The 26103-nt window shown below is 48.3% G+C and overlaps 1 protein-coding gene across 3 annotated transcripts in view; it reads right to left on the bottom strand.

Annotated features, from left to right (window-relative positions):
• The window catches only part of PRIM2 (DNA primase subunit 2), a 208905-nt gene extending 184597 nt beyond the window's left edge, over positions 1-24308 (bottom strand). The window contains exons 1-4 of one of the 3 annotated variants that reach the window (XM_040428611.1): positions 24214-24308; positions 20690-20891; positions 20320-20423; positions 20111-20202 (exon numbers count right to left, since the gene is read on the bottom strand). In XM_040428611.1, the coding sequence (XP_040284545.1) occupies positions 20111-20202; positions 20320-20423; positions 20690-20849 (356 nt within the window). In that variant the 5' untranslated portion in view covers positions 20850-20891; positions 24214-24308. Of the gene's footprint in view, positions 1-20110; positions 20203-20319; positions 20424-20689; positions 20892-24019; positions 24083-24213 lie in introns of those variants that run through there. The other 2 variants (XM_040428612.1, XM_040428613.1) reach the window with 2 other exon arrangements.
• Positions 24309-26103: the final 1795 nt, after the last annotated feature.

Below are 26103 nucleotides of genomic sequence, written 5' to 3'. Positions count from 1 at the left end.
GCAGCTCCGAATTGCGGACCCATTTAAGTGAACGGCAACGGCCGTGTGCATGAGGCCTAAGTGAAAGTGGCTGGGTCACTCAGTGTTCTCCCTAAGCCACTGTCTTGTCGTAGCTTAGGGTCATCGTCTTGTTGGATGGTAAACCTTCCACCCAATCTGTTTTTTTATTAAGAATATCTCTCTATTTTGATCCATTCAGCTTTCTCTCAACCCTTAACAGTCTCCTTGTCCCAGCCACTGAAAAACACCCCCACAGCATGATCCTGCTACCACCATGCTTCAATGTAGGGATAGCATTGTGCTGATGATGAGCAGTCTAGTCTCCTCTAGGCATGGCACTTAAAATTGAGGCCAATCTTTGTTTCATCAGACCAGAGAATCTTGTTTCTCATTATGAGAGTCCTTCAGATACTTTTTTTTTTTTTTGCAAACTCCAGGTGGGCTTCCATTTATCTTTTACTGAGGAGAAGCTTCTTTCAGGCCACTCTGCCATAAAGCCCAGATTGGTGAAGTGCTGCAGTAATCTTTAGAGCTCAGCCAGAGTGAGCAGTGGATTCTTGGTCACCTCTCTTAACAAGGCCCGTTTCACAACGATTACTTAGTTTGGTGGGGCACTCAGCTCAGGAAGAATTATGGAGGCCACAGTGTTCACAGGAAATTTCAGTAGAGCAGAAATATTTTTCACCAGATCTGGGCCTCCACACAGTCCTGTCTCTGAGCTCTACAGGCAGTTATTTTCTCCTCATTGCTTGGTTTCTGATATGCATTGTCAGCTCGGAGACCTTACATAGACAGCAATCTGTCTTTGCAAATCATGTCCAATTTACTGAAGTTACCACAGGTGGACACCAATCAAGGCAGAGAAACAGCTCAAAGATGATCAAGAGAAATGAGAGGCCTCCAGAGCTAAATGTCAAGTGTCATAGCAAAAGATATCAATACTTATGTCCATGCAAAATTAAACTTTTTTATAAATTTGCTCATTTAAAATTCAATTTTCCCTTCACTTTCTTATTATGGCATATTTAGTACAGATTGATGGAGGAAATTTTTTTTTTAGCACAAGGCCGCAAAATAACTAAACGTGAGAAGGCCTGAAAACATCTGAATTCATCGTAAGGAAATTGTCACTATACAAACACATCTATATGAAATTGCTATTTCAATTTTTTCGATGCTGTATTTTCCCCATTTATGCCAAAGGATAAACAAAGCAGTAATGTCGCATGAGATATCTCAGAAATTGTTTTTTTTATTTGCTACTATACACAGTACAGAAGTTGTCACAGTTAGGCTCCATTCACACGTCCGCAATTTCGTTCCGCATTTTGCGGAACGGAATTGCGGACCCATTCATTTCTATGGGGCCGCACGACATGCGGCCCGGATCCGGACCCGCACATCCAGGTCCGCAATTCCGATCCCAAAAAAAAATAAAAATAGAACAAAGTACATGTCCTATTCTTGTCCGCAATTGCGGACAAGAAAAGGTATTTTCTATTAAGTGTCGGCGATGTGCGGTCCGCAAAATGCGGAAAGCACATTGCCAGTGTCCGTGTTTTGCAGATCCGCAAAACACACACACACGGATGTGTGAATGGACCCCAAGTGTGAGGGTTAAATGGGTGATGATTAAAAGAGGTTTTCCTGCTATACACATTTATTACCTGTGCACAGGATAGGAGATAAATGTATGTCCACTGGGTTGCTTACCACTGGAAACCCTACAACTTACTAGAACGGGGGTCCCAAGTCCCCAGTTCATCTACACTCACACAAGTGAGGAGTGTAAATAGAGTGGTCCAGCATGGGACCTACTACATCATTACCACTCTACATGACAGAAGGAAACAGACTACATTAGAGCGGTCATGAGAGATTCTCTTTAAAGGGGCTATCCGCTTTCTTTATATTGATGACCCATCGTCTCTATAAGTCAACAATATAAAAAAAACAGACAACCCCTTCAACATCATTCTGAAGTCTGCCAATATGAATTCTGCAGTAAACTGCAGTAGGATAGGTTATTTTGCACTTGTAAGACCGGAAGATAAAATTAGTAAAGTAAAGGAGCGGCATGGGAGCAGCCTTATTCCCAGGTTAAGAAACTGCAAGAACCAATTAACACAGAAGTATGAAAGAAAACTTTGAAGTATTTATAAAGGTTTTTATAGGCCGATTCATGTTACACCATATACTGTATCTTCAGTCACATGTATACTGTACGTACACTTCATTCAGACCACAGATAGACTGCACACAGGAGCCACCTGCTGGATGGAATTAATAAAGCAACATAGGTACTTCCACAAGGAGAAAGATACATTTGGCCTCTGTTGCAAGACGGATCCGTTCTTGCAATGCATTTTTAAGACAAATCAGGATCCTGCATTCAGTTGTCAGCGACGGAACTGCTTGCCGGATCACTCTGCGGCAAGAGTGAAAGTAGCCTTAGGCGCGTTTGGTGCGGATCCTTAATGGATCTCCACAGACAGATCCGTTCAGATAATACAACCATCTGCATCCGTTCAGAACGGATCTGTTTGTATTATCTTTAACATAGCCAAGACGGATCCATCTTGAAGACCATTGAAAGTCAATTGAGGACGGATCCGTTTTCTATTACGCCAGATTGTGTCATAGAAAACTGATCCATCCCCATTGACTTACATTGTGTGTCAGAACGGATCCGTTTGGCTCAGTTTCATCAGACTGACACCAAAATGCTGCAAGCAGTGTTTTGGTGTCCACCTCCAAAGCGGAATGGAGACGGAAAGGAGGCAAACGGATGCATTCTGAGCGGATCCTTTTCCATTCAGATTGCATTAGGGCAAAACGGATTCGTTTTGGACCGCTTGTGAGAGCCCTGAACGGATCTCAGAAACGGAAAGCCAAAACGCCAATGTGGAAGTAGCCTTACATGTGGGAAATACAGCTTTATAATAGGAAATTCACTTGTTGTGAACTACTGGGGAAAAAAAACTTTGCTAGTCACTAATAAAATCCAATATAAAGTGTGTATAATAGGAGGAAATACCAACTGAAACCACTGAAAATGAACAATGTCAAGGCTGCTTTAAACAGGGGGGTGCCAGCTGTCGGACCCCCACTGATCTCACTTAGGCTACTTTCACACTAGCGTTCGGAGCGGATCCGGTCCGATAATGCAGACGTTTGCATCCGTTCAGAACGGATCCGTCTGCATTATAACTTAGAAAAATTTCTAAGCGTGAAAGTAGCCTGAGCGGATCCGTTCAGACTTTACATTGAAAGTCAATGGGGAACGGATCCGCTTGAAGATTGAGCCATATAGTGTCATCTTCAAGCGGATCCGTCCCCATTGACTTCCATTATAAGTCTGGACGGATCCGCTCGCCCCCGCACGGCCAGGCGGACACCCGAACGCTGCAAGCAGCGTTCAGGTGTCCGCTCACTGAGCGGAGCGGAGGCTGAGCGCTGGCAGGCGGATGCATTCTCAGTGGATCCGCCTCCACTGAGAATGCATTAGGGCCAGACTGCTGCGTTCAGGGCCGCTCGTGAGCCCCTTCAAACGGAGCTCACGAGCGGACACCTGAACGCAGGTGTGAAAGTAGCCTTAGGGTAATTTCACACTAGCTTTTTTATGATTCTGACAGGCAGTTCCGGCAACGGAACTACATGCCGGATGAGTCACGCCGTGTACAAACTAAAAGCTTTTTTATCCGGATCCGTTAGACGGATCCGGTGAAATACCGGATCTGTCTCATCCAGAATAACAGATCTGGTATTAAAATTTTTCAAAGATCAAAAGCCCGGCGCATGCACTGACCGGAAAACCGGATTCAGAAATTCAGCAATTTCCAGAACACTTAGTATCGGACCCGGCATTAACACATCTCTATAAAAATTAATGCCGGATTCGGCAAGTGCGGTATTGTTCCGGGATTTTGTCCTGGTCAAATACCGTACAAGGGACAGAACGGAAGACATCCTGATTCATACTGAACAGATTGCTTTCCATTCAGAATGCATTATGAAAAAACGGATGCTTTTTTTCCCGGTATGGAGACCCTTTACCGGATTTCAATACCGGAAAAGAATAACGCTAGTGTGAAAGTACCCATAGATGGCCTACCCTGAGAATAGAAGATCTAAATCTCGGCCACCCCCTTTAGAGCACTGCTGAAATGCAAGTTGGGGCAGGCAACATCCTGGCTGGTGTGTTCAGAGTATAAGTACGCATTTCTTTTGTACTTTATCATTCGTAGGCCCAGATGTGTTGAGGAAGCACTCCAGCACCTTAACCTGGTCACAGAAATTATATATTTTATGTACTGATATTCTTTTGTTACATAGGGATACAGTGCAATAACCTGTTTGATTTCTAATGCCCCTTTTTCTACTACCTGGTCTTGGTATTTTAGGGCTGCCGTTCTACCGATTATTTTTACGATTAATCGAGTACTCTAATAGGAAAAAAATAATTAATAGACTGTTTTCCTTTATAAAAACTCAAACCCCCTGCCATCAAGTCCCAAACACCCTTCGTTCCCCCATGTTAGATCAGCCCAAGTGCATCAGCTCCACCAACACACCAGTGCTATTGCAGCCTGACAAGGGGTCTTGTTGCAGCCCTAGTATTCATCATTCCCATTCTGATGTCATCACTGCAGTGATGCTACCACTTCCACGCGTGACTCATTTTGAACCCCTCTATGAAGGTGCTTATTAAAAGGGGTTATCCAACCCCTATAATGTCTTCCAAAATGCCCGGGCCCCTTAGAAATTCTACTTACCGGCACCCACATAGCTTCTGATTCACGAACGGCCACTGCATCTCCCTTGGTGACGCTAGGGAGGCACGTTTCCATCAGAGCCTGCTGTTGCAGGCTCCCCATGACAGGGCCGTCCGCTGTTGCAGGCTCCCCATGACAGGGCCGTCCGCTGTTGCAGGCTCCCCATGACAGGGCCGTCCGCTGTTGCAGGCTCCCCATGACAGGGCCGTCCGCAGATTCCCCCTCCCCATGACAGGGCCGTCCACAGATTCCCCCTCCCCATGACAGGGCCGTCCACAGATTCCCCCTCCCCATGACAGGGCCGTCCACAGATTCCCCCTCCCCATGACAGGGCCGTCCACAGATTCCCCCTCCCATGACAGGGCCGTCCACAGATTCCCCCTCCCCATGACAGGGCCGTCCACAGATTCCCCCTCCCCATGACAGGGCCGTCCACAGATTCCCCCTCCCCATGACAGGGCCGTCCACAGATTCCCCCTCCCCATGACAGGGCCGTCCACAGATTCCCCCTCCCCATGACAGGGCCGTCCACAGATTCCCCCTCCCCATGACAGGGCCGTCCACAGATACACCCTCCCCATGACAGGGCCGTCCACAGATACACCCTCCCCATGACAGGGCCGTCCACAGATTCCCCCTCCCCATGACAGGGCCGTCCACAGATTCCCCCTCCCCATGACAGGGCCGTCCACAGATACACCCTCCCCATGACAGGGCCGTCCACAGATTCCCCCTCCCATGACAGGGCCGTCCACAGATTCCCCCTCCCCATGACAGGGCCGTCCACAGATTCCCCCTCCCCATGACAGGACCGTCCACAGATACACCCTCCCCATGACAGGGCCGTCCACAGATACACCCTCCCCATGACAGGGCCGTCCACAGATTCCCCCTCCCCATGACAGGGCCGTCCACAGATTCCCCCTCCCCATGACAGGGCCGTCCACAGATTCCCCCTCCCATGACAGTGCCTAGTGGGAGGAGCATGCGCGTGATGTCAGTGAGTGAGTGCCGCCCGCACTGTGTTACCGGAGCTGAGAGTAAGGTACCCTAGTAAAGAGATGAGCGCTGATTTAACGTTACGGATAAGAGTTTATAAATGTATACTCCTGTGAGCGGCGGGGCCTTGTATATTCTAACCACCAGGCAAGCGTCCCCATCACCATGGGGGTTAGAATATACCATCGGATCTGAGTATACCCAACGTATAAGACGACCCCCGACTTTTGAAAATAATTTCTAGTGTTAAAAAGTAGTCTTATATGCTGGAAAATACAGTAACTATTTTTGGAGTTATTACTATCTATTATAAAAGTAGAGAAATTGAAATTTGCTAATTTTTCCAAATTTTTAGCAAATTTGGTATTTTTTTTAATAAATAAAAATGAAATGTTTTGACTCAGTTTTACCACTGTCATGAAGTACAATATGTGACGAGAAAATAATCTCAGAATGGCTTGGATAAGTAAAAGCGTTTTAAAGTTATTACCACATAAGGCTACTATTACAACTGCGTTTTGAATTCAGTTTGTGAGATCCGTTTCAGGGATCTCACAAACTGTTCAAAACAGATCAGTTCAGCCCCAATGCATTCTGAATGGATAAGGATCCGTTCAGAATGCATCAGTTTGGCTGCGTTTGGTCTCCGTTCCGCTTTTGAGGCGGACACCAAAACGCTGCTTGCAGCGTTTTGGTGTCCACATGACGATGCAGAGCCAAACAGATCCGTCCGGACTCACAATTGAAGTCAATGGGGACGGATCCGTTTGTCCTGGCTCTGCTTTGACACAGATCCGTTAGAAACCGTTAACGTCTCTGCGCATGCCCAGTAATTTCCTGTCCGTCCCCTCATCGTTGGCCATTTTGGATTATCAACTGGCTGAACACTGGTAAGTATATTAAGTTTTGTCTGTTTGTCCATGTTTCTTTTTTTCTATCTATCTCTGGGGGGGGGGGGCTGCTGGCACTTGGGAAGGGGTGTGTGTGTTTCTGGAACAGTGGGGGCTGCTGGCACTGGTGGGGGGTGGCTGGAACTGTGGGGTGTTTGTGGCTGGAACTGTGGGGGCTTCTGGCACGGTGGGGTGTGTGTGGCTGGAATTTGGGGGTCTGCTGGCACTGCGGGGGTGTTTGTGGCTGGAACTGTGGGGGCTTCTGGCACGGTGGGGTGTGTGTGGCTGGAATTGGGGGGTCTGCTGGCACTGCAGGGATGTGTGTGGCTGGAACTGTGGGGTCTGCTGGCACTGCAAGGATGTTTGTGGCTGGAACTGTGCGGGCTTCTGGCACTGCGGGGGGGGGTGTGTCTGGAACAGTGGGGGCTGCTGTTACTGGGGGTGGGGGCTGCCTTTATGGGGGCTACTGGCTCTGGGGGTGGCTGCTGGCACTGTGGTGTGGAGGCTGCTGGCACTAGTGGGGGGTGGCTGGAACTGTGGTGTCTGCTGGCACTTCGGGGGTGTTTTTGGTTGGAACTGTGGGGGCTTCTGGCACTGGGGGTGTGTGTATGGCTGGAATTGGGGGAAGGTTGTTAGGAACTGGGGGGCTGCAGGCACTGTGGGGGGCTGCAGGCACTATGGGGGTGATTATGGCTCCTGTCGGATTATTTTTTTAAATCATTTTATTATTAGGGTCGTCCAAAAAAAAAAAAAAAAAAAAAAAAATTTCTAGAAAGTTATGAGGTGGGCATGCACCAATCTATCTTAAAGGGAACCTGTCACCAGTTTTATGGTGTCCTAACTAAGGGCAACATAAATAAGTGACTGATTCTCTTAGAAAAATGCTATGTCACTTTCTTTAAATGACCCAGTCAATCTGCCAACATCTTGAATTGAAAAGCTCCAGCTCATAATGATGAGTCCTGAATATTCATGAGCTCCTGACTCTCCCCGCCTACCTGCTGCTGAATGACAGTTATTTTCCATATGAATCAGCAGCAGGTGGGCAGGGGAGTGGCTATAGCTGTGAATTAAATAAACGCTGGACTAGAGTTGGACGATATCAAAAATATTCAAACAATCTAAAAAAAAATTTATCGTGATAACGATATATATCGCGATAAATACCCGTTTAAAAGAAAAAAAGACACAAGGCGGCGTTACACTGTATGGGGGGGCCACAAGGAGGCGTTACACTGTATGGGGGGGCCACAAGGAGGCGTTACACTGTATGGGGGGGCCACAAGGAGGCGTTACACTGTATGGGGGGGCCACAAGGAGGCGTTACACTGTATGGGGGGGCCACAAGGAGGCGTTACACTGTATGGGGGGGCCACAAGGAGGCGTTACACTGTATGGGGGGGCCACAAGGAGGCGTTACACTGTATGGGGGGGCCACAAGGAGGCGTTACACTGTATGGGGGGGCCACAAGGAGGCGTTACACTGTATGGGGGGGCCACAAGGAGGCGTTACACTGTATGGGGGGGCCACAAGGAGGCGTTACACTGTATGGGGGGGCCACAAGGAGGCGTTACACTGTATGGGGGGGCCACAAGGAGGCGTTACACTGTATGGGGGGGCCACAAGGAGGCGTTACACTGTATGGGGGGGCCACAAGGAGGCGTTACACTGTATGGGGGGGCCACAAGGAGGCGTTACACTGTATGGGGGGGCCACAAGGAGGCGTTACACTGTATGGGGGGGCCACAAGGAGGCGTTACACTGTATGGGGGGGCCACAAGGAGGCGTTACACTGTATGGGGGGGCCACAAGGAGGCGTTACACTGTATGGGGGGGCCACAAGGAGGCGTTACACTGTATGGGGGGGCCACAAGGAGGCGTTACACTGTATGGGGGGGCCACAAGGAGGCGTTACACTGTATGGGGGGGCCACAAGGAGGCGTTACACTGTATGGGGGGGCCACAAGGAGGCGTTACACTGTATGGGGGGGGCCCCATACATGCAGTAATACTTTGGGATATACCTTTCCCGCGGTTGCCTCGCTTGTGTGCTCAGATTCTGACATCAGATGCCGGTGGGCAGAGATTTGAATATGGGAGCAAGGAGGAGGGAGAGCCAGGGCAGCCGCTGTGGGAAGTAATAAGTTTGTAATTTCGTCATCAGAGCAGAGCACACACTAGCGAGGCAGCCGCAGGAAAAGTCTCTCCAGAGACACCAGTACTCACACAGAGTTCGCCACATATACAATAGAGTCGGCACTGGTGGGTGACGACAGTGATGTCAGATGGTGGGTGGAGACTTGACTAAGGCCTAGTTCACACGAACGTTTTTTTTGCGAGTGTACGGGCCGATTTTTTGTGTTCCGTATACGGTACCATTCATTTCAATGGTTCCGCAAAAAAAACGGAATGTGTTCCGTATTCATTCCGTTTCCATATTTCCGTTCCGTTGAAAGATAGAACATGTCCTATATTTGGCCGCAAATTACGTTCCGTGGCTCCATTAAAGTCAATGGGTCCGCAAAAAAAACTGAACACATACGGAAAAGCATCCGTATGTCTTCCGTATCCGTTTTTGCGGAACCATCTATTGAAAATTTTAAGGCTAGCCCATTTTTTTCTATGTAATTACTGTATACTGTATATGCCATACGGAAAAACGGAACGGAAACGGAAACAACGGATCCGTGAAAAGCGGACCGCAAAACACACAAAAAGACATACGGTCGTGTGAACTAGGCCTAAGGGAGGCGGAGCAAGAAGGAGCCAGGAGCGAGAGGAAGTAATGTTACTCAGCGCTATGCAAGGTGCAGGGGCGGGCGGATGCACGTTTAGAAGCGGTAAGCGCACAATGGGCGCTGACCGCTTTGATGACGTCACAAAATACCGCGGTATTTAGGAAACAGCGATATGGCCCTTTTTTTTATACCGGTATATCGCCCAACCCTACGCTGGACTCAAATCAGCTCATTAGCATGCGGCATCTTTGTGTGTATATTATATTGTGTGTATTATTGTAACAATCTGTCACACCAGTAAGTGAATACGTCTAAGGTACTTTTTAGTAGTTAATGATTGTATATAATTAGTTAGATTATAATCAAAATATCCACATGACAGGTTCCCTTTAAGAAAGTATTAAAAATAAAAATAAATTGTTGATATATGAGGAAATAGTGCTCTAAACAAGTTCCTTTAACGTTATCTGCATTTTGTCTGGTATTATGTTGCGTACAGATGTCATCAAAGAAGCAAGGCATCGATTGGAAAAACCCACCCAGAAGGCGCCGCCGTATTCAGTGGCCGGTAAGTATAAAATCAACACTTGGAGTTTGTACTGTTTGATTCGATTTAGTCATCATCATCATCGGAGGGCTCTCCAGCTATGGCCGGCTCACCTGTCGGGGCTCGCTCACCAGTGGTGGACTCGCCAGCGTCCAGGGGAGGTGGACCAAGCCCGGACTGGGGCTGTCAAGAAGTAAGTATGTGTACAAGGAGATTTTTTGTGAAACTCACCTGTAAAATCTTTTTCTCGTCTTTTCCATTGGGGGACACAGACCATGGGTATAGCTTAGGCCATTACTAGGAGGAGACACTATGCAAATAAGAAAAAACAGCTCCTCCTCCACTGGCTATACCCCCATGCTCCAACAGTTGGACCTCAGTGCGTGCAAAAGCAGTAGGAGACCAAAAACCAAATATTAAAGAAAAACAGAACCGAGGAATACCGCCATCGGGCTGTTAACCATAAGGTCCCAATAGAATAGAACCAACCCCTCCTGCAACAGACAAGAATGGGTGGGAGCTGTGTCCCCCAATGGAAAAGACGATAAAAAAAATTTACAGGTGAGTTTCACAAAAAAATCTCCTTTTCTCGCCCATTCAATTGGGGGACACAGACCATGGGACGTCCTAGAGCAGTCCATGGGGTGGGAAGACCAGCACCTCCAGAGCTCCAGAGGGAAACGTCCAACGGTTAAACAGGAACCACAGCCTGTAATACCTTGCGCCCTAGGGCAGCATAAGCCGACGCCAGAGAGTGCAGCTGGTAGAACTTTGTAAAGGTATGTAAGGACGACCAGGTGGCCGCCTTACAAAGCTGTGATGTAGAGGCTCGATTGCGCCTAGCCCAGGAGGCCCCCACCGCCCTAGTGGAGTGCGCAGTAACCCCCACTGGGGGAACCCTACCCGAGGACCGATAGGCCATGGCAATAGTCGACCGAATCCACCGAGCCACAGTGACCTTGGAGGCCGCCAGACCCTTACGAGGTCCCTTGGGAACCACAAAAAGGGAGTATGAGCGGCGAAATGGTGCAGTAACCGACAGGTACACCCGTAAAGCACGGACAACATCTAGAGAATGGAAAGCGCGTTCCTTGGGGTTCGCCGGGGCGGGGCAAAAGGGGGGCAGGACTATGTCCTCATTAAGGTGGAAGGCGGAGACCACCTTGGGCAAAAAAGAAGGGACTGGGCGCAGTACCATCTTATCCTTGTGGAAGACCAAAAAGGGCTCCTTACCTCCACCTCTCCTCATCATTATGAGCAATTCTAAAAGTTTTTTGTTTTTATTTTTTTTATTTTTAAAAAAAATAAAAAAAATTATAGTTTACTTCACTGTGTCTGTGTTTTTATTGTCCTGTAAAGGGTAACCTTGGCCACTACAGCTGCGTTGAAATTAAAACTGCCTAGTCTCACTAATGTGCGTTTCTTGTAACACCCTTGGTAGTTTTTATTTCAAAACAGCATTAGTGCCAATGTTGGAAGAACCATTAACATGACCAGCTATCTTTTGGCTCTTTATTGATCGTAGACCATATGATTGGCACAATGAACAAGCAAATGCTTGTTCATTGTTCAATCTTGTGCCCTTTCAAATGAGCCCTTGTGGGAGTCACGGTCCATCAGCATCATCAGGAATTCATTAATAAATTGTAATTTTACAGTTTAATGATTTCCCGATGACGCTCTAATATAACTAGTGTGATTACCACAAGGGACATACAGTTTTTAAAGGGGTATTCACATAGACAATGGGGGGGATGTCGCTTGAATATGCCCCCATTGTCTGATAGGTGTGGGTCCAACCAATGGAACCCACACCTATATCGAGAACGGAGCGGGGAGCACTGTTGCTGGAGGACCACAAATTTCCCGTGGTACGTCCACCACCAAGCACTAATCCCCGCCTATTCCATAGAAATGAATGCAGGGCGGCTGCGCAGTGCGCCCTCATCCGCTTTCTTGGCTCCGTTCTCAATATATGTGAGGGTACCAGCAGTGGGACCCGCACCTATAAGACAATGTGGGCATATCCTAGCGGTATGCCCCCATTGTCTGAGATGAGAAAACCCCTTTAAGGCCTCTTGCCCACGACTGTATGCCGCCAGAGACATGAGGTCCGTGAGCGGGCCATATGTCCCGTAGTGGCATTGATCGTGCGCACGAGAGTACACAGCATCATAGTGTACAATGATTCTGTGCAAGTGGAGCTGCCCGCGGGGATATTGTCTTGAACTAATAGATCATATGAGTGCGGGACAATAGCCCAGTGTGCGGCACAACATGGTCAGATCATGATGCGCTGTACTCCCGTACGCACGATCAATGACGATCAGGGACATATGGCCCGCTAACGAACACTATACATCTTTAAGTGCATGTAGTCGTGTACAAGAGTCCGAAAGGTGGGGTCCATGATCAAAGCTAAAACCAAACCAACTTTGAATTTCAACAAGATAGCCCTGGAGAAATTAGGAGCATGACAACCCTGGGGATCTGAATACATGAAGAGGGGGGAACCTTAGAGATGCTACTCATTCCAAAACGGATCCGCTATCCTCTGGATAGATCAGCATCTGATCGGCTCCCCACCTCCACCGATCAGCTGTTTGAGAAGGCAGCGGCGCTTCTTACTGTTTACCGCAGGCCCAGTGACGTCACGACTAGCATCAACTGGCCTGGGCGCGGCTAAACTCTGTTCACTTGAATAGAGCTTAGCCGCGCCCAGGCCAGTTGATACTAGTCGTGACGTCACTGGGCCTGCGGTAAACAGTAAGAAGGCCGCGGCGCTCCTGGAGCACCGCTGCCTTCTCAAACAGCTGACCGGGGGGGGTCCTGGGGGTTGGACCCCCGCCGATCAGATGCTGCAGAACCCTCTGTAAGAACCCCTTTAATCAGTTTCTATGAGGAGGTAAAATTCTAGACTTGACAGCGGTGAATCAATAGATGTCGTATATCTTGACTTCCAAAGCATTTGACACTGTACCGCATGAAAGGTTAGTATATAAAATGAGAATGCTCGGACTGGGAGAAAATGTCTATGTGGGAAAGTAACTGGCTCAGTGATAGAAAACAGAGGGTGATTATTAGTGGTACATACTCAGATTGGGTCACTGTCACTAGTGGAGTACCTCAGGGGTCAGTATTGGGCCCTATTCTCTTCAATATATTTATTAATGATCTTGTAGAAGGCTTGCATAGTAAAGTATCAATTTTTGCAGATGACACTAAACTGTGTAAAGTAATTAACACTGAAGAGGACAGTATACTACTACAGAGGGATCTGGATAGATTGGAGGCTTGGGCAGAAAAGTGGCAGATGAGGTTTAACACTGACAAAATGTAAGGTTATGCACATGGGAAGGAATAATGCAAGTCACCAGTACATACTAAATGGTAAAACACTGGGTAACACTGACATGGAAAAGGACCTAGGAATTTTAGTGAACAGCAAACTAAGCTGTAGAAACCAGTGTCAGGCAGCTGCTGCCAAGGCCAATAAGATCATGGGGTTGCATCAAAAGGGGCATAGATGCCCGTGATGAGAACATAGTCCTGCCACTTTACAAATGGCTAGTCAGACCACACATGGAGTACTGTGTACAATTCTGGGCTCTTGTGAACAAGGCAGACATAGCAGAGCTGGAGAGGGTTCAGAGGAGGGTGACTAAAGTAATAACTTAAATGGGTGGACCACAGTACCCTAAAAGATTATCAACATTAGGGTTATTCACTTTAGAAAAAAGACGACTGAGGGGAGATCTAATTACTATGTATAAATATATCAGGGGTCAGTACAGAGATCTCTCCCATCATCTATTTAACCCCAGTACGGTGACAAGGGGACATCCTCTGCATCTGGAGGAAAGAAGGTTTGTACACAAACATAGAAAAGGATTCTTTACAGTAAGAGCAGTGAGACTATGGAACTCTCTGCCTGAGGAGGTGGTGATGGTGAGTTCACAAAGAGTTCTAGAGGGGCCTGGATGTATTTCTGGAGTGTAATAATATTACAGGCTATAGTTACTAAAGAGGGGTCGTTGATCCAGGGAGTTATTCTGATTGCCTGATTGGAGTCAGGAAGGAATTTTTTCCCCTTAAGTGGGGAAAAATTGGATTTTTTGTACTCACCGTAAAATCCTTTTCTCGTAGTAGGCATTGGGGGGACACAGCACCATGGGTATATGTCCAACTACCACTAGGAGGCACTAGACACAAAGTGTTGGCTCCTCCCCGTTGGGCTATACCCTCTCCACAGGCACAAGGCTATTCAGTTTGTACCAAAAGCAGTAGGAGAGAGAAAAAAAGCAAGGAACCAACAACTCCCGTACCGGGAAAGATCAAGAAACCAGCCAGGAAAATCGGAAGTAAAAACATAGGGTGGGATCTGTGTCCCCCAATGCCTACTACGAGAAAAGGATTTTACGGTGAGTACAAAAAATCCAATTTTCTCGTGCATGGCATTGGGGGACACAGCACCATGGGACGTCCCAAAGCAGTCCCCGAGGGTGGGAAAAGAACAGCCATGCCACCGGTTGGGTAAACAGGTGCAGGGGAACCATGTGACCCAACAGGAGAAAACACGGAATGGGCAAGAGGTTCCATAACAAGGAAGAAACCTCAAGGAAGAGTCAGTGAAGACTGTCAGCACCCCAGGAGAAAAGCCTGGAAGAAAATCCCAAATGCAAGAAGGCGGCAAAAGGGAACACCGAGCTCAGCCAAGGGCTGGAGAAAAAATTAGGACAGCACCGCGTGTTGGGACTACCTAACGCTCTAAATTGTCTCAGACCCAAAGAGCGAAAAAACCTGTGGCCAACCCCTGACAGGCCAGGGGAGAAAGCTAACAAGGAAGTACTGGAAGTCAAATGAGTGAGTGAAGCCATAGCAAGGCTCACATGTGAAGGGAGCAGGTCTCCCCTCACCGCAAGGCAGGTGATGAAGTTAAGTGCCCTATTAAAAAGGCAAACCGCCAACCCTTGGAGAAGGAGGGGGTTGTAGGTAAAAAGCCAGGAAAAAAGAGTAAGACCTGCGTTCCAAAAACAGGAGACGAGGCACGAGCCTCTGAAAACAAGATATCACTGTGAAGCGTAAGACCAGAGGGAACTCTGGGCATGTGACGCATCAGGGAAAAAAGGAACCAGATACAGGCCCAGGAAATCTCAGCAGGACACACTGGACTGAAAGACATGGAAGTAGAAGGAGAGTACTCCCAACAGCCTAAGGAGGAAAGGTTCTACAACAGGAGGAGGTCCCTCCCGAAGGAGACCATACGGCGGAATTGCAAACCGTAGCGCTAAACCACTCAATACCAGGTACTTGACGTGGGAGGATGGGAAAAGAGACACGAATGCCAAGAAGACCACAAGGCTATTGGGACCCAAAAAGAGAGCAATCAACCAAGGCCCCGACCCCTCCAAAAAAAAAAAAAAAAACGATTGTCATGCAGAACCTGAGTGGTCAAATGAACAGGGACAGGGACTCCAGAAAGGAGTACCCGGAATGGGCTCACAAGGAACCAGGAGCTGAACCACCAGAAGACAACGCAAGCCAGAATATCCAGGAAAGGAGAAATGGAACTAACATAGGGGAAGGGACATTGGCCATGGACAACTATCCATTCCAAGAACAGTGACTAGCAAACTGTATACATTGTCCCAGAGAGGGCAAGTACAGCAGCTCGGGATGTACCACTAAATTGACAGACATCCATATGCATAAGGAATGCAGAAGTCGCCATGAAAAAGCCGGGAGAGACTACACAGAAATGTAGAAACCAGCTGCGACTGGCGTACTGAAAACTCCCAGGGGGGAGAAAGTACCTGACAGGTGCAAACGACGGCAAAGTCCAAGGGGACTGCCCCTCTGACATGTAGTACAACTAAGCAGAGAATATAAGGGAATACCGAGAACACCTGGACCCAGAAGGAACTACGGGACCCTGTCCAATGCCAGAGCAATCAGCTGAAAAATTACCTGCCAGGCAGGTGTGTGGCGCTCAGTGGTCCTGTCCCTGACCCGTCAGGGAGGACGTCCAGCGACGAAAAATGCCGATGACCCCGGAAGGATTCCATGTGGCGGAGGACATCCAGCGATGACCGAAAAACTGCTGCAGCAGCCGATGCTCACCAGCGACGTGCCCCAACAAGGTAGAAGATCCAGTGGAGATCCCTGTACTCTACCAGGAATGGGCCACTCTGTAATAGGAAACAACGCGAGTACTCCTCTATAACATGGAGTAACGCGAAGCGCAGCATACCGTAGTACCCTATAGAGATGGCAAGAGCAACCCTAGCACAAATGCCAACAACCACCTGGCCATGGTGTAGGGAGCATGGTTGTATGTGGACCACCATGCAGATCAGAACAGATCAGCCATATACTGGAGCTACAATAAGTGGCACTAGACCGACAAGGTGGGGGTTGGGCTGGCCCACCCCTGCCAGATATGGTAACCATGCATATGCAGAACCAGGATGGCCTGTTGTAGACAGTGCCCTGAGAAGTACAAGGAGACCATTGAGCACGACAGATAACGGAGTGGAGATGTATGGAAGAACCAAAAGGGTGAAACCAACATCCGCAGCACAGATCAGAACCTGGGGGCAGAAACCACCCAGTAATACAGAAACTGTATGGGCCACAGATTGCACCATAGGGCCCAGCACTTTGAGTAATACAACCACACGCCTAAAATATAGGGAAAGTGGCTGCATGTGTAAGGAGAGTGGAAACATAGCCACAGAATCTGGGAATGCAACAGCATTTGGAGGGTACAGGTACTCAACCTGTAAAGTAGAAATATGGCTGCGTAGTGCAGAGATATGACCAGAAAGGTGTAATGGGTACAGCATCTGAGATGGTAGAGGTACTACCTTTAAGATCGGAGCAATGTGGCCACATGGTGCACCAGCTACCGCGTTAGCAATGGTACCTATATTCCGCCCGGGAAGGGGAAAATAGGGCCGCACGGTACCACAAAGAACAAGACAGGTGCACACTACAATCAGGTAGGTGAAACGGCAACTGAAGGAGGCCCTCTATTTCGCCTGAAAAAAAGGGAAACAGGGCCGCATAGTACACCATAGAGCCGGACAGGTGTAAAGGCTGCAGCATCAGAGGCGGTGCAGGAACTCTACCTATGAAGGGAGTAAGATGGCTGTTTGGTGCACACTATGATGAGGTAGGTGCAATGACCACGGCAATTGGAGGAGGCCTCAATATCTCGTCCGGTAAGGGAGACAAAATGCCACATGGTACACCATAAAGCCAGACAGGAGCAACAGCATCAGGAGATGGTGCAGGTACTCTACCCATGAAGGGACCAAGGTGGCAGCTTGGTGCCGACTAGAACCAGACAGAGGCAATTCTACGGCAATAGAAAGTGGCCTCTATATCTCGCCCGTAGGGAGAAATGTTGCCGCATGGAACACAATAGAGCCTGCCAGGGGTATTGGCTACAGCATCGGAGATGGTGTAGGTACTCTACCATGAAAAGGAGCAAAAAAGTCTGGGAACAGACAGGAGCAATTGCTACGGCAATTGAAGGAGGCCTGTATATCCCGCCCAGAAGGGAGAAATAGTGCCGCATGGAACACCATAGCGCCAGCCAGATGTATCGGCTACAGCATCAGGAGATGGTGTAGGTACTCTACCTATGAAAGGAGCACAGTGGCTGGGAACAGACAGGTGCAATCGCCACGGCAATTGAAGGCGGCCTGTGTATCTCGCCCGGAAGGGAGAAATAGTGCCGCATGGAACACCATAGAGCCAGCCAGGAGTAATGGCTTCAGCATCTGGAGTAGGTGTAGGTACTCTACCTATGAAAAGGAGCAAGGCGGATGGAAACAGCCAGATGTAATTGCTTTTCCTTACCAACCTACAGGAGGCGCTTGCCTAGAACAGGGACCCCCCTGTTATGAGGTAGAGTGGCGAACACCAGCACCAGGATGGGGACCCGGTGGAAACACTCTCAAATGTGTAGAGCATAGCCCCTGGTATAGGGGAACCAGGAAGGCTTGTCAGGTACAGCCTATGGCAGTGGTGCAGGTACCCCCCTGTTAAGGAGAAGGCGTACGTACCAGAGACACCAAGTAGGTGACTCATTATGCTAAACACGGGGACGGCTGCCTTACCTGTGCGGTTGAATACCTGTGCAGTCAGGGGAGCGCCATCCGAAAATCCACTAGGGGGGATACCAACCCTGGGTAGGAGAGGTTCCTCCGTGCACGTTAGTCTTGACCTCCCAGAGGGCTTCTGTATGGAGGAAGACCGCCTGATGCTCTGTTCCGAGGGAATCGGTGCAGAGGTGTCCCCAGAGGCAACGGATGGGGTGACAGGAAAGGATTCGTCACCAGCCTCAGGCCTGTCCTGGGGAGGACCCGAGGATGCCAAGGAGGGGTGGAATCCTGTTGAGACCACCCGAGGTTGTACTGTGAGCTACCCCTTGCCGGACCCGGTATCTGAGCATGCCTCATCTGCAGGGAGGACCCTGGGAGGGCATAGGTGGCCGCAATTGGATAGGTAGCGGTCCAGCGACTCCGCCAGAGATTGGGAGAGTCGGACAAGGTTCCCATGTTGACAAAGAGGGAGACCATTCAGAAGGGACCTACACAAAAGGATTTGGTCAGGGGACACAAAGGGGTCTGGGAAGAGGTACTGCACACAAGCAGGGACAGGCCGACCGCATGGCAGCATTCGTAGACAGCGGACGCACGTGAAAACACGTGGCGATCCGAGGAGACCCTCATAGAGCAGCCAGCAGAGGCTGTCATTCTGGACCCGGATGCCATGTTCCCCAAAGAGGTGCTGCAGCAGCTATAGAGGCTGCAGGAGAAATGAAGCAATTGAGGAGGGGTGGGGGGGGAACGACTTGAGTGATCCCTATGTACAGCTTTAGCTGCCTTCACACAGTACATAGGACAATTAGGGGGTCTGCAGTTCCTTTAAAACTGAGGATCTATCCACTGGATAGATAACCCACAAGAGACCAGTAAAGGGTGGAGGAGATAGCCCCTCCCGAGGGCCGGGCGGGGTCAGAAAAGCCCGGGAAGCAAGGAGGAGGGGCCGGGAAGATCGCGGCCTAGCAGGCCCAAAAGCCGGGGCCTCGATTTATGAGGCGGCCGGGAATGGAGCGAGGGGGGCGGGGCGAATCGCGGCCGACCGAGGGGCCTCCGGACCCACAAAACTAGGTGAAGAGGGTACGAGGGGGGGAGCGACGCCTGGGGGTGGGCGGAACAGGGCAAACAGAGCACCTGGGAGCCGGGAACGGGCCATGGAAGATGAGGCCTAGTCCCTGCAAAAGCCGGGGACTAAAGTAGCGGGGAAGGCCCAGGAGAAGACTGTGTGGCCAGGGAGGAGAGAAAAAACCAAGGGGGAAGAGAAAGGTGGAGGAAGATGGAAGCTTCCCAGGACCCCCAGCTAAGGTGGATCCCACCCCCCTGGCCACAGGAGGGAACCTAACCCTGGGGCAGGTAGGGACAGGGCTACTCACCATCTGATGTCTTCGGGCGCCGCAGGGTCACCCCTTCGGCAGACTCAACACGGGAACCGTGGGAATGCCGGCAAGCCACTGCAGATGCAGTCTGTGGGGACTGGGTGACCGGCGATGGTACAGAAGTACGCGCCCGCAGGGGGGGCAACTAAAGTGGAACACGATGGAGCCCCAGCCTGCAGCAGGTATAACGGTGGAGATCACCGAGACCTGCAGAAGAGAGAAAAAATAAAATAAAAAATAAACAGCAGGACCTGCAAAAAAAGCAGGACAGGTCTGCCTCCTACGGACACTAGACAAAAACTGGGGAGAGGGTATAGCCCAACGGGGAGGAGCCAACACTTTTTGTGTCTAGTGCCTCCTAGTGGTAGTTGGACATATACCCATGGTGCTGTGTCCCCCAATGCCATGCACGAGAAACTGGCTTCTACCTTAGTTTTTTTTTTTTGCCTTCCTCTGGATCAACTTGCAGGATAACAGGTTGAACTGGATGGACAAATGTCTTTTTTCGGCCTTATATACTATGTTACTATGTCAGAATTGCTAAAAATGGCCTGGGCAGAAAGGTGAAAAATGACTTAGTCCTGAAAGGGTTAAAAGATTAGCAAAAATAAGATGAACGTTTCAAAAGACAGTGATGAAAAATAATGCAAAAAAAAAAACCAAAAACACTTACGACTGGCAATATGCAAGGCGCAATATAAAGTGAGATATGTGATCTTTTCTTCGCTCGTCATAGACTTTGTCGTCTATCTCAACTTTTGTAGCCTGTCAAAAATAGATAAACCGGATAAACAAACTATATAAAAATTCTAGATTCACATGTACAAAATATTATAGATGAGATTCTGAGCAAAACGGCACAGCTGAAATCTTCATACTTACATAAGTAAAAAGCTTCAGCTTTTTCAGTTCACTCTGCAGTTTTCCATTGTACTCGTCTGAACCCTTCACATAACTTATACCAAGGTTTTCTATGGTCTTCAAGACTACAATAAAAAATAATAATTGTGCACATTAAGGCAATCCTCATAGGTTTCTTTGCTCCACCTTGCACTCTATACTAGGCTTGGGTAAATGTTACGTCAGGTATGTCAATGATGATCTAGATGCTCCCTAAATCAATCTGTGATTGCTAATGTAGCAACTGAATGGGTTCCCCGATCCTTGTGGTGGTAAAGCACACTACAGGCAAATACATCACATGAAAAGGATAAACTTAGAAATACACCTCCTAGATTTCAAAACAACTTACGTTTAAGTCGCTCAATAGCGAACGTCTCAAACTCTGAGAGAGAAATATTTTCAGTAGGCGGAAGCTGGTAGAACTGAAGGCTGAACGGGTAATGATCCCCCTTTCTTTCTCCAGTTAGTTTTGCATTAATCCTCTGATGTCGATTCCTGGAGAACTGCATTTCCAAATCTAAAAAATTATGGAATTATCCAACGAGACCACCCTGTAAATTCAGACAGAAAGCCAGTGACAACACTGTTCATTTTATTTATATATATATATATATATATATATATATACACACACACAAATTCATAGAAGCACAAGCAAATCAAATAAATTGTATAATATGGTGCTTGCCTCACCAGACCTTGGCCCTCAAACTCCATAATGAACAGGGAGTAGTGCTACCTCCTCTTCAAACAGGTGATCAGGGGGGGGGGGGGTTACAGATGTTGACCCCCGCCAATCACAAATTCATGACTTATCCTGAAAATACGCCATCAATATATACTGCCTGCACAACTGCTGTAAGCTAACATTTTGGTGGGAAAGCCAAACCAGCTAACAAGTATGGGGATATCCCGATTCTCCTCCCGATCACTGTTAGGGGAAAGAAGGGTAAGGGGCTTCTTACAATATGCTAAAGGCTATGGACACAAAATAAAAAAAAATATATATATATATATATATATATATATATATATATATACACACATATATATATACACATACATACACACACATACACACACAGTGCTGCCCATAATTATTCATACCCCTGGCAAATTTTGACTTAGTTACTTTTATTCAAACAGCAAGTAATTTTTTGACGGGAAATGACATAGGTGTCTCCCAAAAGATAATACGACGATGTACAAGAGGCATTATTGTGGAAGAAAAAACCTCAGCTTTTATTTTCATTTGAGCAAAAAGTATCCAGTCCAAAATTATTAATACCCTTCTCAATAATCAATAGAAAAGCCTTTATTGGCTATTACAGCAATCAAACGCTTCCTATAATTGCAGACCAGCTTTTTGCAGGTCTCCACAGGTATTTTTGCCCATTCATCTTTAGCAATGAGCTCCAAATCTTTCAGGTTGGAGGGTCTTCTTGCCATCACCCTGATCTTTAGCTCTCTCCACAGATTCTCAATTGGATTCAAGTCTGGACTCTAGCTGGGCCACTCCAAAACGTTAATGCTGTTGTCTGCTAACCATTTCTTCACCACTTTTGCTGTGTGTTTTGGGTCATTGTCATGCTGAAATGTCCACTTGTGCCCAAGGCCAAGTTTCTCTGCAGACTGCCTGATGTTGTCGTTGAGAATCCTCATGTATTGCTCTTTTTTCATGGTGCCGTTTACTGTGATTAGGTTCCCTGGTCCATTGGCTGAAAAACACCCCCAAAGCATTAGGTTCCCACCACCATGTTTGACAGTGAGGATGGTGTTCTTTGGGTTGAAGGCCTCTCCTTTTTTACACCAAATGAAGGAAACATCATTGTGACCACACAATAAAATTTTTGTTTCATCTGACCATAACACAGAAGACCAGAAGTCTTCTTCTTTGTCCAGATGAGCTTTTGCAAAGGCCAAGCGAGCTTTTGTGTGCCTAATCTGGAGAAGTGACGTCCTCCATGGTCTGCATTGTGCAGTGTCCGTTGGATTGTCTGCCTTGAGACATTGCCACCAGCAGAGCCCAGATTCACCAGGATGGCCTTGGTGGTGATCCTTGGATTCTTTTTCACCTCTCTAACTACCTTCCTGGCCAGCACAGGTGTCACTTTTGGCTTCCGACCACGTCCTCTGATATTTTCCACAGTGCAGAACATCTTGTATTTTTTGCTCAAATGTGAATAAATGCTGAGAAATGTTTTATTTCCACAATAATGCCTCTTGTACATCGTCTTATTATCTTTTGGGAGACACCTATGTCATTTCCCTTAAAAAAAAATTGCTGGTTGAATAAAAGTAACTTTAAGTCAAAATTTGCCTGGGGTATGAATAATTATGGGCAGCACTGTATATTTATTATTATTATTCATATGCCAGCATATTGAAAATGAAAAATGAAGTGACTTTGCAATCTTAAATAAGTTTTGTCACTAAAGCAAATTACATTTATCATGTAGAGAAAGTTAATACAAAGCACTAATGTATTGTGATTGTCCATATTGCTTCCTTTGATGGTTTGATTCATTTTCCCATTAAATTATACACTGCTCGTTTCCATGCTTATGACCACCCTGCAATGCAGCAGTGGTGGTCGTGCTTGCACACTATAGGAAAAAGCACTGGCCTATGCGCACTTCCACTGTCCGGGCCACCAGAGAGGCCGGTGCTTTTTCCTATAGTGTGCGAGCACGGCCGTCGTAACCCATGGAAACCAGCAGTGTATAAAATGAATCAAACCAGTAAGGCTACTTTCACATTTGCTGCAGAGTGATCCAGCAAGCAGTTCCGTTGCCGGAATCTGCATGCAAACAGACAGCATTTGTAGACTGATCCAGATGCGGATCCGTCTCACAAATGTATTGCAAGAACGGATCCGTCTCTTCGTTTGTCATACGGACAAACTGATGTTTATTTTTTTAAACATTTTTACCGGTCTGCGCCGGCATTCCGGTATTTTTAATGCTGGATCCGGTATTTCGGCAATTGATCGGGAATTTTGGACGGAGAGAAAACTGCAGCATGCTGCGGTATTTGCTCCGTCCAAAACGCCGTTCAGTGACTGAACTGAAGACATCCTGATGCGTACTGAACGGATTGCTCTCCATTCAGAATGCATGGGGATAAAACTGATCCGTTTTTTACTGGTATAGAGCCCCTAGGACGGAACTTCGTGCCGAAAAAGAACAACGCCAGTGTGAAAGTACCCTAAAGGAGGCAAACAGCTCCTTTGGAAAATGAAAGGTGGAATCTGGTTGCTATGGGCAGCTAAGGCAGTTCTACTTTACAGCAGTTTGAGAAATCTCCCCCATGGTATTGTTCTAAAAGGGCTGCATAGAAAACATACACATCCTGCAGGATCCCTTTAAGAGGGTTCACAACAATGCTCTTCTGTCATATCACATGGGTACTCCATAAAACACTGCACAGGGGCGCCTGGTGACCATTTCCAACTGAGGACCCAATATGTGTATAAGGGAAAAGGTCAAGATGTGCAGCCACTTCACGCGACCGGCTTGGGGAACAAGGTATTCTAAGGGTGGCGTCATGAGTATGGAGTCTTAGGTGGGAAGCCTGCCACATAGTCTCCATGCCTAGGGCACTATACCACCTGCTGAACAACGTGTGGCAGCCAACACGACAAGAATAGGGTGAGAATCGGTTTGTACGAGAACTCTACCTTCTCGGCTGTGCTCTGGGAACTCGCGCCGTCAGATTGAACGCGGGAAAATGGATAGAAGACCCAGACCAAAGCAAACGAAATGCCGATCTCATCGATTCGTGGGCGTTTCCACCGGAAAGTCATTTCATTCTATTTATTTTTTGCTCGAAAACCTGCGTAACATCAAGAAAGGGCAGTCATAAGCTATTCACCTGTAGATTTCTCGGCACGATTCTGCTTCGGTTATCTCCTCGGTAAATGGCTAGCGGACTTCTGGATCTCTTGTGACATCATGCGACTGTCACTAGGCTTTTCTGTGGGAGGAGCCAGTCGGATTAGGAAGCTTTAGGTCTGGTAGACAGCATGTCGTTTTCCTGGGGTGTCAGGGCAGCCAGCTGCTGTACACGTTCACACTGCAGGGACTGTGGGTGCACTGGGATACAATACACTGCAGGGACTGTGGGTGAACTGGGATCCAATACACTGCAGGGACTGTGGGTGCACTGGGATCCAATACACTGCAGGGACTGTGGGTGCACTGGGATACAATACACTGCGGGGACTGTGGGTGCACTGGGGTACAATACACTGCAGGGACTGTGGGTGCACTGGCATCCAATACACTGCAGGGACTGTGGGTGCACTGGGAATACACTGCAGGGACTGTGGGTGCACTGGGATCCAATACACTGCAGGGACTGTGGGTGCAATACACTGCAGGGACTGTAGGTGCACTGGGATGAAATACACTGCAGGGACTGTGGGTGCACTGGGATCCAATACACTGCAGGGACTGTGGGTACAATACACTGCAGGGACTGTGGGTGCACTGGGATACAATACACTGCAGGGACTGTGGGTGCACTGGGATACAATACACTGCAGGGACTGTGGGTGAACTGGGATACAATACACTGCAGGGACTGTGGGTGCACTGGGATACAATACACTGCAGGGACTGTGGGTGAACTGGGATACAATACACTGCAGGGACTGTGGGTGCACTGGGATACACTGCAGTGACTGTGGGTGCACTAGGATACAATACACTGCAGGGACTGTGGGTGCACTGGGATACAATACACTGCAGGGACTGTGGGTGCACTGGGATACAATACACTGCAGGGACTGTAGGTGCACTGGGATACAATACACTGCAGGGACTGTAGGTGCACTGGGATACAATACACTGCAGGGACTGTGGGTGCACTGGGATACAATACACTGCAGGGACTGTGGGTGCACTGGGATACAATACACTGCAGGGACTGTGGGTGCACTGGGATACAATACACTGCAGGGACTGTGGGTGCACTGGGATACAATACACTGCAGGGACTGTGGGTGCACTGGGATGCAATACACTGCAGGGACTTTGGGTGCAATACACTGCAGGGACTGTGGGTGCACTGGGATGCAATACACTGCAGGGACTTTGGGTGCAATACACTGCAGGGACTTTGGGTACAATACACTGCAGGGACTGTGGGTGCACTGGGATACAATACACTGCAGGGACTGTGGGTGCACTGGGATCCAATACACTGCAGGGACTGTGGGTGCACTGGGATACAATACACTGCAGGGACTGTGGGTGCACTGGGATACAATACACTGCAGGGACTGTGGGTGCACTGGGATCCAATACACTGCAGGGACTGTGGGTGCACTGGGATCCAATACACTGCAGGGACTGGGTGCACTGGGATACAATACACTGCAGGGACTGTGGGTGCACTGGGATACAATACACTGCAGGGACTGTAGGTGCACTGGGTACAATACACTGCAGGGACTGTGGGTGCACTGGGATACAATACACTGCAGGGACTGTAGGTGCACTGGGATACAATACACTGCAGGGACTGTGGGTGCACTGGGATGCAATACACTGCAGGGACTGTGGGTGCACTGGGATACAATACACTGCAGGGACTGTGGGTGCACTGGGATACAATACACTGCAGGGACTGTGGGTGCACTGGGATACAATACACTGCAGGGACTGTGGGTGCACTGGGTACAATACACTGCAGGGACTGTGGGTGCACTGGGATACAATACACTGCAGGGACTGTAGGTGCACTGGGATACAATACACT

The sequence above is a fragment of the Bufo bufo genome, chromosome 4, assembly GCF_905171765.1.
Source record: "Bufo bufo chromosome 4, aBufBuf1.1, whole genome shotgun sequence".
NCBI classification, from domain to species: Eukaryota; Metazoa; Chordata; class Amphibia; order Anura; family Bufonidae; genus Bufo; species Bufo bufo.
This window is presented reverse-complemented; position numbering and strand designations above follow the sequence as displayed.